At 45.9% G+C, this 12,796-nt stretch overlaps 1 protein-coding gene across 2 annotated transcripts in view; it reads left to right on the forward strand.

Moving 5' to 3' along the window:
• Positions 1-2,701: 2,701 nt before the first annotated feature.
• Nmt2 (N-myristoyltransferase 2) overlaps positions 2,702-12,796 on the forward strand; it is a 38,922-nt gene continuing 28,827 nt past the window's right edge. The window contains exon 1 of one of the 2 annotated variants that reach the window (XM_042686195.1): positions 2,702-2,840. In XM_042686195.1, the coding sequence (XP_042542129.1) occupies positions 2,731-2,840 (110 nt within the window). In that variant the 5' untranslated portion in view covers positions 2,702-2,730. The remainder of the gene's footprint in view (positions 2,841-12,796) is intronic. The other variant, XM_042686196.1, reaches the window with a different exon arrangement.

Here is a 12,796-nt window from a genome sequence, read left to right on the forward strand (position 1 = left end):
GCTCTTCTTTGACTGTTATTTTCTCCTTCTTCTTTCCTTACTAGAAGCTGTAATCTTGGACAGAGAAGAACAGACTCACAGGAAGGTTCTTGAGACTCATATCCCCAATTAACTACAAAAAAACAACAACAAAAAAAAACATCAAAAACCAAAACCAAACCCAAACCAGAAGTGGAGCTATGGCTGAAGTGGTAGAGTGGTAACCTTGAGCAGAAAAGCTGAGGGACATTGCCCAGGCCTGAGTTCAAGCCCCATGACTGACAAAAACAAAAAACAAAACCCCACCAAACAACAAAACCCCAAAACCTACATACTTAGTACTAATTCTAACATTACCCAGGTCCTGAGTTCGAGCCCCAGTACCTGCACACACACACACACACACACACACACACACATACACACACAGAACAAACCTGTTACAAATCCATTTCCAATAGTCAGAAGTGGGTTATTGATCTCTCGCTCTCTTTTTTTGGTTGGTCATGGGGCTTGAACTCTGGGCCTGGGCTCTGTCCCTCAACTCTTCAGCTCAAGGCTAGCGCTCTACCACTTGAGCTACAGTGCCAAGAAGTGGATTATCTCTATGATAAGAACTTCAGCATTATTTCCATCCTCAGATCCAGTCATCTGTACATTGGGGAAGTTTAATGAGATTTTATGCTGACTTTGCCTTGGCTAACTGCTACTCATCAGTACCCCACTCTTCACCCCCCCCCAAAAAAAAGTTATCCTTTAAACAAAAGAGACATCTATAATAGAGGATGAATCTGACAATTCCCTGGCGCCCAGAAATCATTGTATAGAACTGTTCCCTCCAAATAGTCTTTGGATTGGATAGTCCAGACAATGTCCCTTGGCTCTGGTTCTCCAAACCCTGGGCTTAAGCCAGAGAAAGAAGGAAAACTTTTTAGGAGCACAGTGAGTTTCTTGACATGACAATAGGATTTAGGAATCCCCCAGGGTGGGGGCTTTTGTATTCTCTAAGACTTCAACTCAGTCGGGCACAAACTGCAAATGTCTGGCTAACTTGTTTCCCTTCTGGGGAGCAGATGTTGCCTGTTTGTCATTGTTTTCTGATGTTTAACTAGTTTTTAATGCCCTCGTTTTATTTCTCCAGGATTATTTGTTTTCTTAGTCTTTAAAAAATAGTTCTTAGCCAATGGTTCTCAAAAATTCAAATAAATACATGTCTGTTGAGCTTCCTTTGCCCTATATTTTTGTAGGTTTTTGTGAGAATCCTTCTAATTGGTGATAGTGGCTGATCTGAGAGGCAAACTCCCAGTCGGGTTCCTTTCGGTTAACCAAGCAGGTTAGAGTTATTCATCTTTTGCTTGTTTGTTGTTTGCTTGTGCTTTTTTTTTTTTTGGCCAGAACTGGGGCTAGAGCTCACAACCTGTGGCTCAACATTTCTTCCTCCTCCTCTTCTTCTTTTTCTTCTTGGCCTGGGCACTCTCCCTGAACTCTTTGGCCCAAGACTAGTGCTCAGCCACTTTGAGCCACTGTGCCATTTCCGGCTTGCTGGTGGTTTACTGGAGATAAGAGTCTCATGGACTTTCCTATCCAGGCTGGCTTTAAACCAAGATCCTCAGATCGCAGCCTCCTGAGTAGCTAGGATTACAGGTGTGAGCCACAGGCGCCCAGCAGATTGCTGCTTTTCTAAGACCACCATTGACTTCCAGTGGTCAGAAAGACCTCTGTTGTATTTTTCCACCTAGAGAAAACAAAGGGCTCCTGTATATGGAACAAAACAGCACCAATAGAGCCCGAGCTTCGCCTACCTTTTATTTGGCAAGCCTGTGGTGGGCTTCCTTTCCCTCTTCTGTGATGGGACGGAGGATTTCAATCCAGTCTCCACCTACACTTTGCTTGGAGGTGTAGATTGTGACCTTCTCTCTGGGGAAGGTAGAAGGGTGTCCCTGAAACTGTCCAATCTCCCAGCTTCCTCAAGGTGTTGGTTCTGGTGTCAGCCGCCTCTGTCCAGCCCAAACAGGGTCAGCCGGAAGATTTTCCTGTCCAGAGTTCAGGGCTGTGAGGTTGACTGGAAGATTAGAGACCCTCAGGTATGACTTTGGCATTGACTTTGGCTTGGTGATGGCAGTAGCCAGAGATGCACCAAAGGGGATTTATAATCGCGCACGTGTGCGAGGGGGCGGGAGAGCTTCCGGAACTCAGTGGCTTTAGCACGCCTCCTCCGGATTACAGATCCTTGCAGAAAGTCGAGAACACTCGAGAACACGTGGACATGTAAAATCGGTTGGCCTACGTTCTCAAATGCCAACGCACAGCATGATGAGTCTGTACGCGGTGGCCTTTTGCGATTCCCAGATCGGGGCGGAGGAGCTGCGCAGGTTTCAGGGTGCAGAACCTGCGAACCACTTGGAATACTCCCACTAAGAGCACCAGCCCTCTTTCTCTCCCCCCCCCCACCTCCTAGGTTAAGAAACAAATCCCCGCCCCTTTTGCCCGGCCCGCGGACGGGCGCGGTTTGGGGGCGTGGTCATGTAAATTGAGGCGACCGAGGGGCGGGGCCGACGAGGATAGGCGCGCCAGGCTGATGGGCGTGGCGTGACCCACGGGGTGGGCGTGGCGGCCGCGGCCGCAGTCTCCGGACTGGGCTCCGGGCTGCACGCGGCACTAGAGGGAGCTTCCCCGGTGCCCGCCCCGCCGCGCCGCGCCGCGCCCGCCGCTCCGAGCGCCGCCTCCCCAGCCGGCGCCGCCGCCGCCGCGATGGCGGAGGACAGCGAGTCTGCGGCCAGCCAGCAGAGCCTGGAGCTGGACGACCAGGACACGTGCGGGATAGACGGGGACAATGAAGAGGAAGCCGAGCTTACCAAAGGGTAGGAGTCGGCGCTGCCGGGCGTCCCCGGGCGCGGAAGGGTGGGGACCGCGCACCGCGCGGGGCTCCGGCGCGCGGGGGCTTAACGGCCGCCCCGGGCTTCCTGGTGGCTTCGCCCCTAGCTCAGACCCTGGTGAGGGCCAGGTGGGAGCGGTGGCGGGAGGGCGCGCGGTGTCGGCGCGGCCCGGGCCGGGTGGGGAGCCTGGGACTCCGCGCCGGGCGCTGGCGACGCGGCTGTCACCTGCCGCGCGCCCCCTCCCATCCCCCTCCCGGCCTGCCGGGCTCGGCGGCTGCCGCCCGCGGCCCGGGCCGACGCGTGCCCGTCGGTGGGCACTGGGGAGGGGCGCGGCGCCCTTCCCTTTGTAGCGGCGTGGGGCGCTCCTCCTCCTCCTTCCCCCCCTTTGCCCCCCGTCCTCTCCCCCAGCCCGCCGCCCACCGAGGGGCGTGGAGCGGTCACGCGCCCCCGGCGGGAAAGTGCTCACAAAGTTCTGCTTGTCTGGACGGGCCAGGGGGCGCCCAGCCGTGGGTGTGTGTGGGGGGGGGGGTCCGGGTCCCCCGGTGCGCGCCTAGGGGACTCTGCGGTACCACCCCCCTGAGCCGGGTCCGAAGGGCGGATCGATCCGCAGCAGCCCTGGCCGCCCGCCTGGGCCCGAGCTCCGGTGGACCCGACCTCATCCATCCCTAGCCTGCGAACCTGCCCTGGTGGGTTGGATCTCCACCCCCCCCCCCCCCCCCCCCAGGCACCGCCAGGTGTGCGAACTTCGACCCGTTTCTGAATCCTTGGCTTTCTCCCCTGGATTTGTGCTGGGTTGGAAAAGAGTGCTTCTGGTTAAGGCTGGTATTGAAGTTCTCTTCCTCACCCCCTCCCTTTTTTTTAATTTTAGGGAATAAAGATCTATGTCCTTTTATTGGTGCTAGTCGGCCTCCTCACCCTTTTACCCTGTTGGATTCAGACTGTGCACTGCGGCTCAGATCAGTTATTGCTGTCCCTTAGAAGTGAGATTTTTGTGAGCCGTGGTGACTGGAGAAATGGGTCAGCCTAAAAAACAAGATAGGCAAGCCTGAGTCACAGATGGCTTATTTATTCAGCGCTTGGAGAGATTCTCCCATTGCAAGCGTGTGAAGTATTTGTGTTCCTTTTAACATCTACTGTAAGATTTATTTAAGAAAGGCACCTTTATTAACCTTTAATGTGTTATTAAATATTAAGTAGCAGATCAAGGAAAGGAAAAGCTGACTACATAAATCTCCCCTTGGCAAGGCGCTCTTTTAGGAAAAAAAAATTGTTTTTGCAGGGAACGCTAACATAGCAGCTGCAAGTATTGAATATTAAATATTATTCAAGTATAGAATTTTTTTTTTGAGAGGAAAGGCAATCGCACAGAAATCTGAGCCTGGGATCTGTTTATGCAACAATTGAAACTTGCCCATGGTAGCTAAATACAAATATGTTTCTGAAACAATAGCTCTGTTGCCAGAGATATGTCCTGATACAGTCTAATGAATTAGCTAGATAACTCCAGGACCTGCTATTATCTTCCTGGATTTCTCCTTACCCCCCTTTCTGCTTATTGATCTCTGTTTGATCCATATTCTGGGTGGGACTCAGGGCCTTACTCTCTAAACTGATGATTTGCCACATGAGTTACATCTCCAGCCCACCTTTTCCTTCTGGTTATTTTGGAGAGAGTCGTCTGGAGTTTTCTCATGGATTTGTCTCCCCAACTGGATTCAAACAGGATCCTTCTGATCTCAGACTCCTGAGTAGCTTGGATTACAGGCATGAGCCAATAGTGCCAGACTGATTAGGGCTTCTTTACTTACACAGTCAATAATGTCCATTGCAGGAAGAATTTCTGGCCAGTGTTCCCATTGATCTGGGACAAGATGTCCCTTGACACCATGCAACAGACTATATGAAGGAAGCTTCCAGAACAGAATCCATAGGCATCTTGGGACTCTCTTTCGAGGTTTCCAGTTTTGCACACCAGCCCATTAATTATACGATAGCACAGTTAATTAAAACTTAGGAATTAAAGAAAAACCTTAAGAGATGCCCAGTGGACTTCAGAAATAGTTTAACCAAGAGCAGGTAATGTGATAACAGCTTCTAAGGGGAAAGGATTAATAGAATAGATTTACTGTAGTCTACTAAATGTAAGGAGATTAGTAAAACTCAAAAGTTGCTGCTCTTGTTGGACTACTTTTTAAAAATTTGCATCTAGACAGTGTGCCAGACTTAGGGGAGTCTGCTGTGCTTTCTTTGGTTCAGGTATTGGTTTTGTTCAATAGCCATGTTTTCATTAGGGTGCTCAAGTTTTTAAATGTTAAAGCTTGGAGGACTCTTTTTTTCTACAGTTTGGCCTCTTCTTTTTTTTTTTTTTTTTGCAAGTCCTGAGTCTTGAATTCAGGGCTTTGGCACTGTCCCTGAGCTTCTTTTGCTCAAAGCTAGCACTCTACCATTTGAGCCACAGCACCACTCACTGCTGGCTTTTTCTGTTTAAGTGGTACTGAGGAATAGAACTAAGGGCTTCATGAATGCTAAAGCACACTTACCACTAAGCCACATTCCCAGCCCCTGGCCTCTTTATTCTTAATCAGTTTAAATAAACAACAAATAGTGAGTCTTTTGAGGAATGAGTAGGTGAAAGGCTTACCTTTCATGGATTAACTATCATGATCTAAGTCCATCTGAGGCTGGAAGTCAATGCTTAGAACATCCAACAGTAATTCCCTCAACAGCACCCTTGTGGTCTGAGGGAATTAGCTTACCCATCATTCACAGTATGCATTTAGGAGTTGTCTCAACTAATATTGAGCAGAAACCACAGCCTCAATTAAAAGGAAAATAACCAGCCAGGCACCAATAACTTATACCCATAGTACTAGCTACTGACATCAAAAGACTGAAGTTCAAGCCAGGCACTGGTGACTCACATCTGTAATCCTAGCTACTCAAAAGGCTGAGATCTGAGGATCACAGTTCAAAGCCAGCTCGGGTAGAAAAGTCCGTGAGACTCTTACCTCCAGTAAAACCACTAGAAAACGGGAAATGGTGCTGTGACTCAAGTGGTAGAATGCTCACCTTGAGCTGAAGAGTGCAGGGCCCGGGCCCAGAGTTCAAGCCCCACAACCCCCCCACACACAAAAAAGTTTCAGAGCCAGTCCTGGTATAAAAATCCATGAGACTCTGGTCTCCAGTTAATCACCATAAAGAGCCAGAAGTGGAAGTATGGTAGAACACCAGGCTTGAGTGCAGAATTAAAGGACAGCATCCAGACTCTCAATTCAATTCCCAGAAACCAGCACAAGAGGAAAAAAAAAAAAGGAAACACCAAGTGAAATCTTCATTTTTCACCAAAGTCTAAAAATTACTGTGTGTTCTTTTCATAGAATTTACTTTCTGTACTAAAAAAGTGTTTTATGGATCATAGCAAAGTATGAATGAAATGAGATGTGTTATGTTTAATTAAAGCAGTAGTATGCTGTCCTACCTAACAGTAGTCACTAAGTGAATAGGTAGGAAATAAAAATAAACATGAATATGTAAATGACTTAGTCCTTGGGTAGATAGGGTATAGTTTTAGTATTTGAAGGCTAAAACATTTAAAACAATTTTGTTTTCTCAAAAATACCTAGCATGCAATGCTTGGTAAGAAATGTACGCATTATCCTGCCCATGTAATTGTAACCCCTCTGTACAGTATGTTCACAAATAAAATTAAACTAAAAAAAAATACCTAGCATTTCACAGAATGAAACCTGGATTTTAGTTATTTGCTTATTTATTTTTTGTACTGGGGACTGAACTCTGAGCCTCCTGCTTTTGCTAGGAGGCTCTGGATTGGAGATAAGAATCTCACTGGCTTTCCTGCTCAGGCTAGCTCGGAACAGTGATTCTCACATCTTCAGTAGGTGTGAGCCACTAGCACCAGGCCTGGAATTCTTTTAACAAAGAAATAATTGCTCTCCTTCCACCCCTAATTTGGGGGTAGGGAGGTATTGAAATAATGCTATGTGCAGTGGGTCTAACTTCATCTCTTACTGAAGTTGACTATAAGAAATTAGCTGCAGAGAATCAGCTGAACAATGCAGGAACTTGTTGCAACTCTGAATAGTTTTTTTCTTTTTTTGTGCTTGTACTCAAGCTTGAACCCAGAGCCTCAGGCTCTTTCTTGCTCAACCTTCCTGCTCATGACTGGTACTCTACCAGTTGAGCCACGTCTCCAGTCCTCAATAGATTTGTCTTGTCATGGGAAATTTAACAAATAATCTGCATTACTTTTGTCTGGAATTGATCTGTTGCCAAATGTTTAAATCCGAATGGATGGGCTGGGAATATGGCTTAGTGGTAGAGTATTTGCCTAGCATGCATGAAGCCCTGGGTTCAATTCCTCAATACCACATAAACAGTAAAAGCCAGAAGTGGTGCTGTGGCTCAAGTGGTAGAGTACTAGTCTGGAGCAAAAGAAGCTCAGAGACAGTGCCCAGGCTCTGAGTTCAAGCCCCAAGTCTGGCCAAAAAAAAAAAAAATCTGAATGAAAAGATGTGTAAACAACCCTTCCCCAAGAGATCACCTCACTGAAGAAATGTAATTTTAAATTATCTGGCTAAACTACAGGAACTTTCTAAGAATAGAATACATACCATGCTGTCTGTGTTAATTACCATCAGCCTACATGGAAAACATAAACTAGTTGAAAGTCACTTTTTAGAAACATAGTCCTGGTTCACGCTTGTATAATCCTAGCTACTGAGGAGGTTGAGATCTGAGGAGGTTGAGATCTGAGGATTGCAGTTTGAAGCCAGCCCCAGCAGGAAAGTCCATGAGATGGTAATCTCCAGTTAACTACTAAAAAGCCAACAGTGGAGCTATATAGCTCAAGTGGTAGAGCTCTAACTTTGAGCCAAATAGTGTTCCCACAGGGACAGAATGAAGGTCCTGGATTCAAGACCCGGAATAACACACACAAAAAAGGGAAAAAACAATCCAGTTCTATTTCAAGTTCAAGAAATACAAGAGATTGATTCGGGGGCTGGGAAGGTGGCTCAGTGGTAGAGCGCTTGCCTTGCATGCATGAGGCCCTGGGTTCGATTCCTCAGCACCACATAAACAAAAAGAAAAAAGCCGGAAGTGGCGTTGTGGCTCAAGTGGTAGAGCACTAGCCTTGAGTTGAAGAGCTGAGGGACAGCGCCCAGGCTGAGTTCAGGCTCCACGACCGGACCCCCCCCCCCCAAAAAAAAAAAAGAGATTAGTTTATTATTGCATTTGAAATATATAATCACTTGAAATATATAATCACTTTTATTGGTAATGTGTTTATTATCAATTCAAACAATAAAGTATATAGAAAGTGAGAACTCGTGGTTAATTTGTTTCCTAAGGTGTTACTTAATTCACAGTTTAATGTGTGATTAACATAGGAAAGATATGGTCACCCCCAGCCTTTTTAAAAAAGATATTGTTATTAATAAGGTGTTATACAGAGGGGTTACCATTTCATAAGTCAGGTACATACTATTTTTTGGACAATTGGGAGGGTTTGAGTTTGAGGGCTTTGAGTTTGCTAGCCTGGTCCTGTAGCTCTGTTTTTGTTTGTTGTTGTTGTTATTGTTTCTGATTGTTACTACTGTTTTTTGTTTGTTTTTCTTTTTTGATGCTGGCCCTAGGGTTTGAACTCAGGGCCTGGTTGCTATCTTTGAGCATTTTTGCTCAATGCTAGTGCTCTATTGCTTGAGCTACAGCTCCACTCTGGCTTTTTGCTAGTTAATTGGAGATCAGACTCTCATAGGCTTTCCTTCCTGGGCTGGCCTGGAACCACAGTTCTCAGATCTCAACTTCCTGAGTAGCTAGGATTACAGGTGGGAGCCGCCAGCATCAAATGTGGATAATTATTTTATATGTTGTGTGTCTGAAGATATTTTTGCCCCCCCCTCACATGCACATACATCATAATTTTGATTCATGGAGTTCTGTAACAGTTATTTTCCTTTAAACATCAGGAAGATCATTTATTATTTAATAGCACAGATGTTGTTTTCTGCCAATCTTCTTTATGAGCAGCTTTTTTTTTTCTTTATCTTGACTAAATTCATTCTAGAAGCTTCTTGGGTTTTAATCCTATCCTATACCCAAGTCCTTTTATCATCTAGGGTGACCTTATCTTCTAGGTGACCTAAGTGGGCTGGTCCTGGGGCTTGAACTCAGGACCTAGGCACCATCCCTGAGCTGCTTTTTGTTCAAGACTAGGGCTCTACCACATGAGAGCTCCACTTCTAGCTGTTTTTTGGTGGTTAATTGGAATCTCATGGGCTTTCCTGCCCAGGCTAGTTTTGTGGTCCTCAAATCTCAGTCTCCTGAGTAGCTAGGATTATAGATGTGAGCCATGGCCACTTAGCAGGATCACTTTTAGCTAAAACAAAGTGACTCAAGTAAACATACATTTATGGAGCTTCTTAGGGACAGAAGCGTTTCCCTTCTTGCAGCTGCTTACATCTTCCCACATCACTGGGCTCCTGCTGCTTTTGGATGCTTTAGCTTTTTCTTCTCCTTCCAGCATTTGACCTCGGTGGAGCACAACTATGTATCTGTCTTTGATTTGTATCACAAGGTCTCACTAATACCGGCTCCCGTGCACACCATTTACGGAAGGTGTTGTGGATAATGGGGTGGTAATTACAGCAAACGGCAGAAAATAGCTCCAAATTCAGTGCCATGCATCAGTGCTCACCAAAAAGAATTGGTCTGTGTCGTGCCCTGCTGTAGTTCATGAAGCCTGGCTTCCTTATTCCTTGTTCCTTGCCCTGTTTAAGAGTGTCCTCCTAATCCTCCTCCACTTCTCCAAATGGAAGGTCAGCTCAAATGTCCATTCTTTCATAAGGCCTTCATGGCCCTGATAACCCACTGCCCTGCCTCCCCTCTCAGAAGTCCTAGAGTCCTTATCAGCTGTCTTTTTCCCACGGCTTCTTTCCACCAGTGTCTCCCTATCTCCCCAACATGTGATCAGGCAGACCCCTTGTTCTGCTGCCAGTGGAACTTAGAGACAAGAGAGTTGTCTAAGGTCACGTGGCTGGTAAGTGGAGAAGGTAGTTCTGCATGGCATCTGTTGAATGATATGGATGATATGTCCTCAAACTGGTTTTATTTTTATTGATTGATTGATTGTGGGTTGTGGGGCTTGAACTCAGGGCCTGAGTGCTGGCCCCGAGCTCTTTGTGCTCAAGGCTACCACTCTACTACTTGAGCCACAGCACTACTTCCAGTTTTGGAGTTGTTAGAGAACGTAAGAGTCTCATGAGGACTTTACTGCCTGGGCTGGCTTTGAACTGCGATCCTCAGATCTCAGCCTTCTGAGTAGCTAGGATTACAGGCATGAGCCATTGGTGCCTGACAAGAAATATTTACTTACTTACTCATTTATTTCTTTATGGCCAGTCCTGGGGTTTGAACTCAGGGCCTGGTCACTGTCCCTGAGCTTCTTTTGTTCAAGGCTATCACTCTTCCACTTGAGCCTCAGCGCCAATTCCAGCTTCTTTGTTCATGTGGTACTGAGGAATCAAACCCAGGGCTTCATGCATGCTAGGCAAGCACTCTACCACTAAGCCAGATCTACAACCCCAGACATTTTTATTTTTTTTTGTTATAAAGATAATGCATAGAATAGAAGGGTTGCAGGTATAAAAGTCAGGTAATAAGTTTTGGTTTTTTGTTAGTCATGGGACTTGATGCAGGTCCTGGGCATTGTCCCTGAGGTTTTTCACTCAAGGCTCTACTACTTTGAGCTACTTTGTGGACAGTGTCACCCAAGTAAGATTTTTACTGAAGCACACAGCAAGTGATCTCAAAATGAAGCAAGGCTGATCTTTGTTAGAATCAGAGACCCAGGGTCCTAGGTAAACCCTAGAAAGGTTTACCTTTCTAGGTTTCCTTCTCTTTCTGCCTCTCTCTCTGTGTCAAATACTGGTAGCCCAAAGAATATTTGTTGGCTTACTTTCCAGAAAGTTCTCATTGGTGTCTTGCCAGTAAGAGGATTAGCCAGGCTTGATCAGTCAGCTACCTTGGGGGATAGGCAGGGATTGGCATGGGGTACAACCCAGTCATGCGGGGTTTGATGATGTCTATGGTGGTATGATTTGGGTCTTGAATAACCCCCAAAGTCCCATGTATAAAAGCTGGGCTAAAATCCTTGGAGTTGTGCTAGATTGTAAAGACTATTAGAGGTGAGAATCTTTAGATCATTTGACATGAGAGGTTTTTTCCTTTTTAAAAAAAGATATTTTTATTGTAGTTATAAAGGTGATGTCCAAGGGGTTATAGTTAACTATTAGTCAGGTAATGAGTACATTTCTTTTTGGACAATGTCATCCCTTCCTCTCTCGTGGGTTTTCCTTCCCATCCTTACCCACAAGTTGTATAGTTTATTTTCAACATAGTGTCTAAGTGAGTATCACTGCTGCATTTGTTCACCCTTTATCCCTCCATTTCTTTTTATTTTTTCCTAAGGTTTTTTGTTGTGTTTGTTTGTTTGTTTGTTTTCCCACCCGCCAGTCCTGGGGCATGAACTCAGGGCCTAGGTACTGTCCCCAAGTTTCTTTTGCTCAAGGCTAGCACTCTACCAATTGAGCCACAGCCCTACTTCTAGCCTTTTCTGTTTATGTGGTCCTGAGGAATGGAACCCAGGGCTTCATGCATGCTAGGCAAGCATTCTACCACTGAGCCACATTCTCAGCCCTGTCCCTCCATTTCGGTGTACCCCCTTACCCTCCCCAAGATAGAAATAAACAAGATTAAAAAAGTAAAAACAACAACAAAGAAATAAAAAGTATTGCTTCTATTTCTTGGAGTTTGGGGTGAATCCTGGAAGGGGATTTTGGGACCTTTGTTCCCCTCTTCATTCCATTTCTCCTTGGCTTTTGGTCAGTTTTGCTCTACCACACTCCTTGCCATAGGCTCAAAGGAGCTGGGAATGGAACTTTCAAAAGTAGGAACCAAAATAACCCTTTTTCTATTTATAAGATAATCATCACAGGTATTTTGTTATAGTGACAGAAAGCTGGCTCACACTGTGAGTCAAAAGTAGTTAGGAACAAGGAGTTAATGAACAAGGCGGTGGACTGAGTTGTATGTCTTCCCATGTTCCCATGTGAAGCCTAAATCCCCAACGTGCTGATATTAGGATGTGTCGGGCCTTTGAGAGAGGATGATGTTGTTTATAAGTGTAAAGTTCGAACCATGGAATAACCTTGAGGAGACCCCAGCTCCGGCACCCAGCCAGGAAAAAAAATCCTCACCAGAACCCTTATCTTGTACCCCCAGCCTCCAGCACTGCAGCTGATGCTGTCTAAGCCATCTACCCCGTCGTTGATAGTTTGGTGTTGGCAGCCTGAGATGACCAAGACACCCTCAAGACATGCCTACGAAGCTTGAACGTGTGTCCACCTGTCTACTTACATGTAGATCAAAAGCCTGAAGATAGCATCTTCTCTCCAATCTTGCAATATCTGGTCCCTTGCATGCTTGGCTTAGTAAAAACATGTTGAATGGATTATAGGTGTTCTTAATCCTCATTGCCACGTTAGCTTTGAGTTTGTGGGAGTTCCTCTTGTGTGTAGAAAGGGTACATGGAGGATTTTTCTGTGTCTGTTGACAAGACTGCAAGGACAGGTCCTGGGCTGAACGCTTCTTAGATGTGTATGCCCCATCATGGAACCATAAAGCTGTGTTCGAGCTCATGGTATGACCTTTATGCTTTTGTTGTATACATGTTATGTCATTCCATCTTTATAGCAACAGATGATGAGACAGAGGCTGATCACAGCTTCAATAACTGTCCCAGGCCCTGTTCTAGATTCGGAAGAGATGTGAATGCCCTTCTCCATGCTTGCCTTGGTGATTCCTGGTGGGAAAAAAGATGTTCTTTTGTATAGCTAACCTATTTGGCCATGACCTTGACTTTG

This window comes from Dipodomys spectabilis, unplaced genomic scaffold (assembly GCF_019054845.1).
Source record: "Dipodomys spectabilis isolate Male_0828 unplaced genomic scaffold, ASM1905484v1 ptg000096l, whole genome shotgun sequence".
NCBI classification, from domain to species: Eukaryota; Metazoa; Chordata; class Mammalia; order Rodentia; family Heteromyidae; genus Dipodomys; species Dipodomys spectabilis.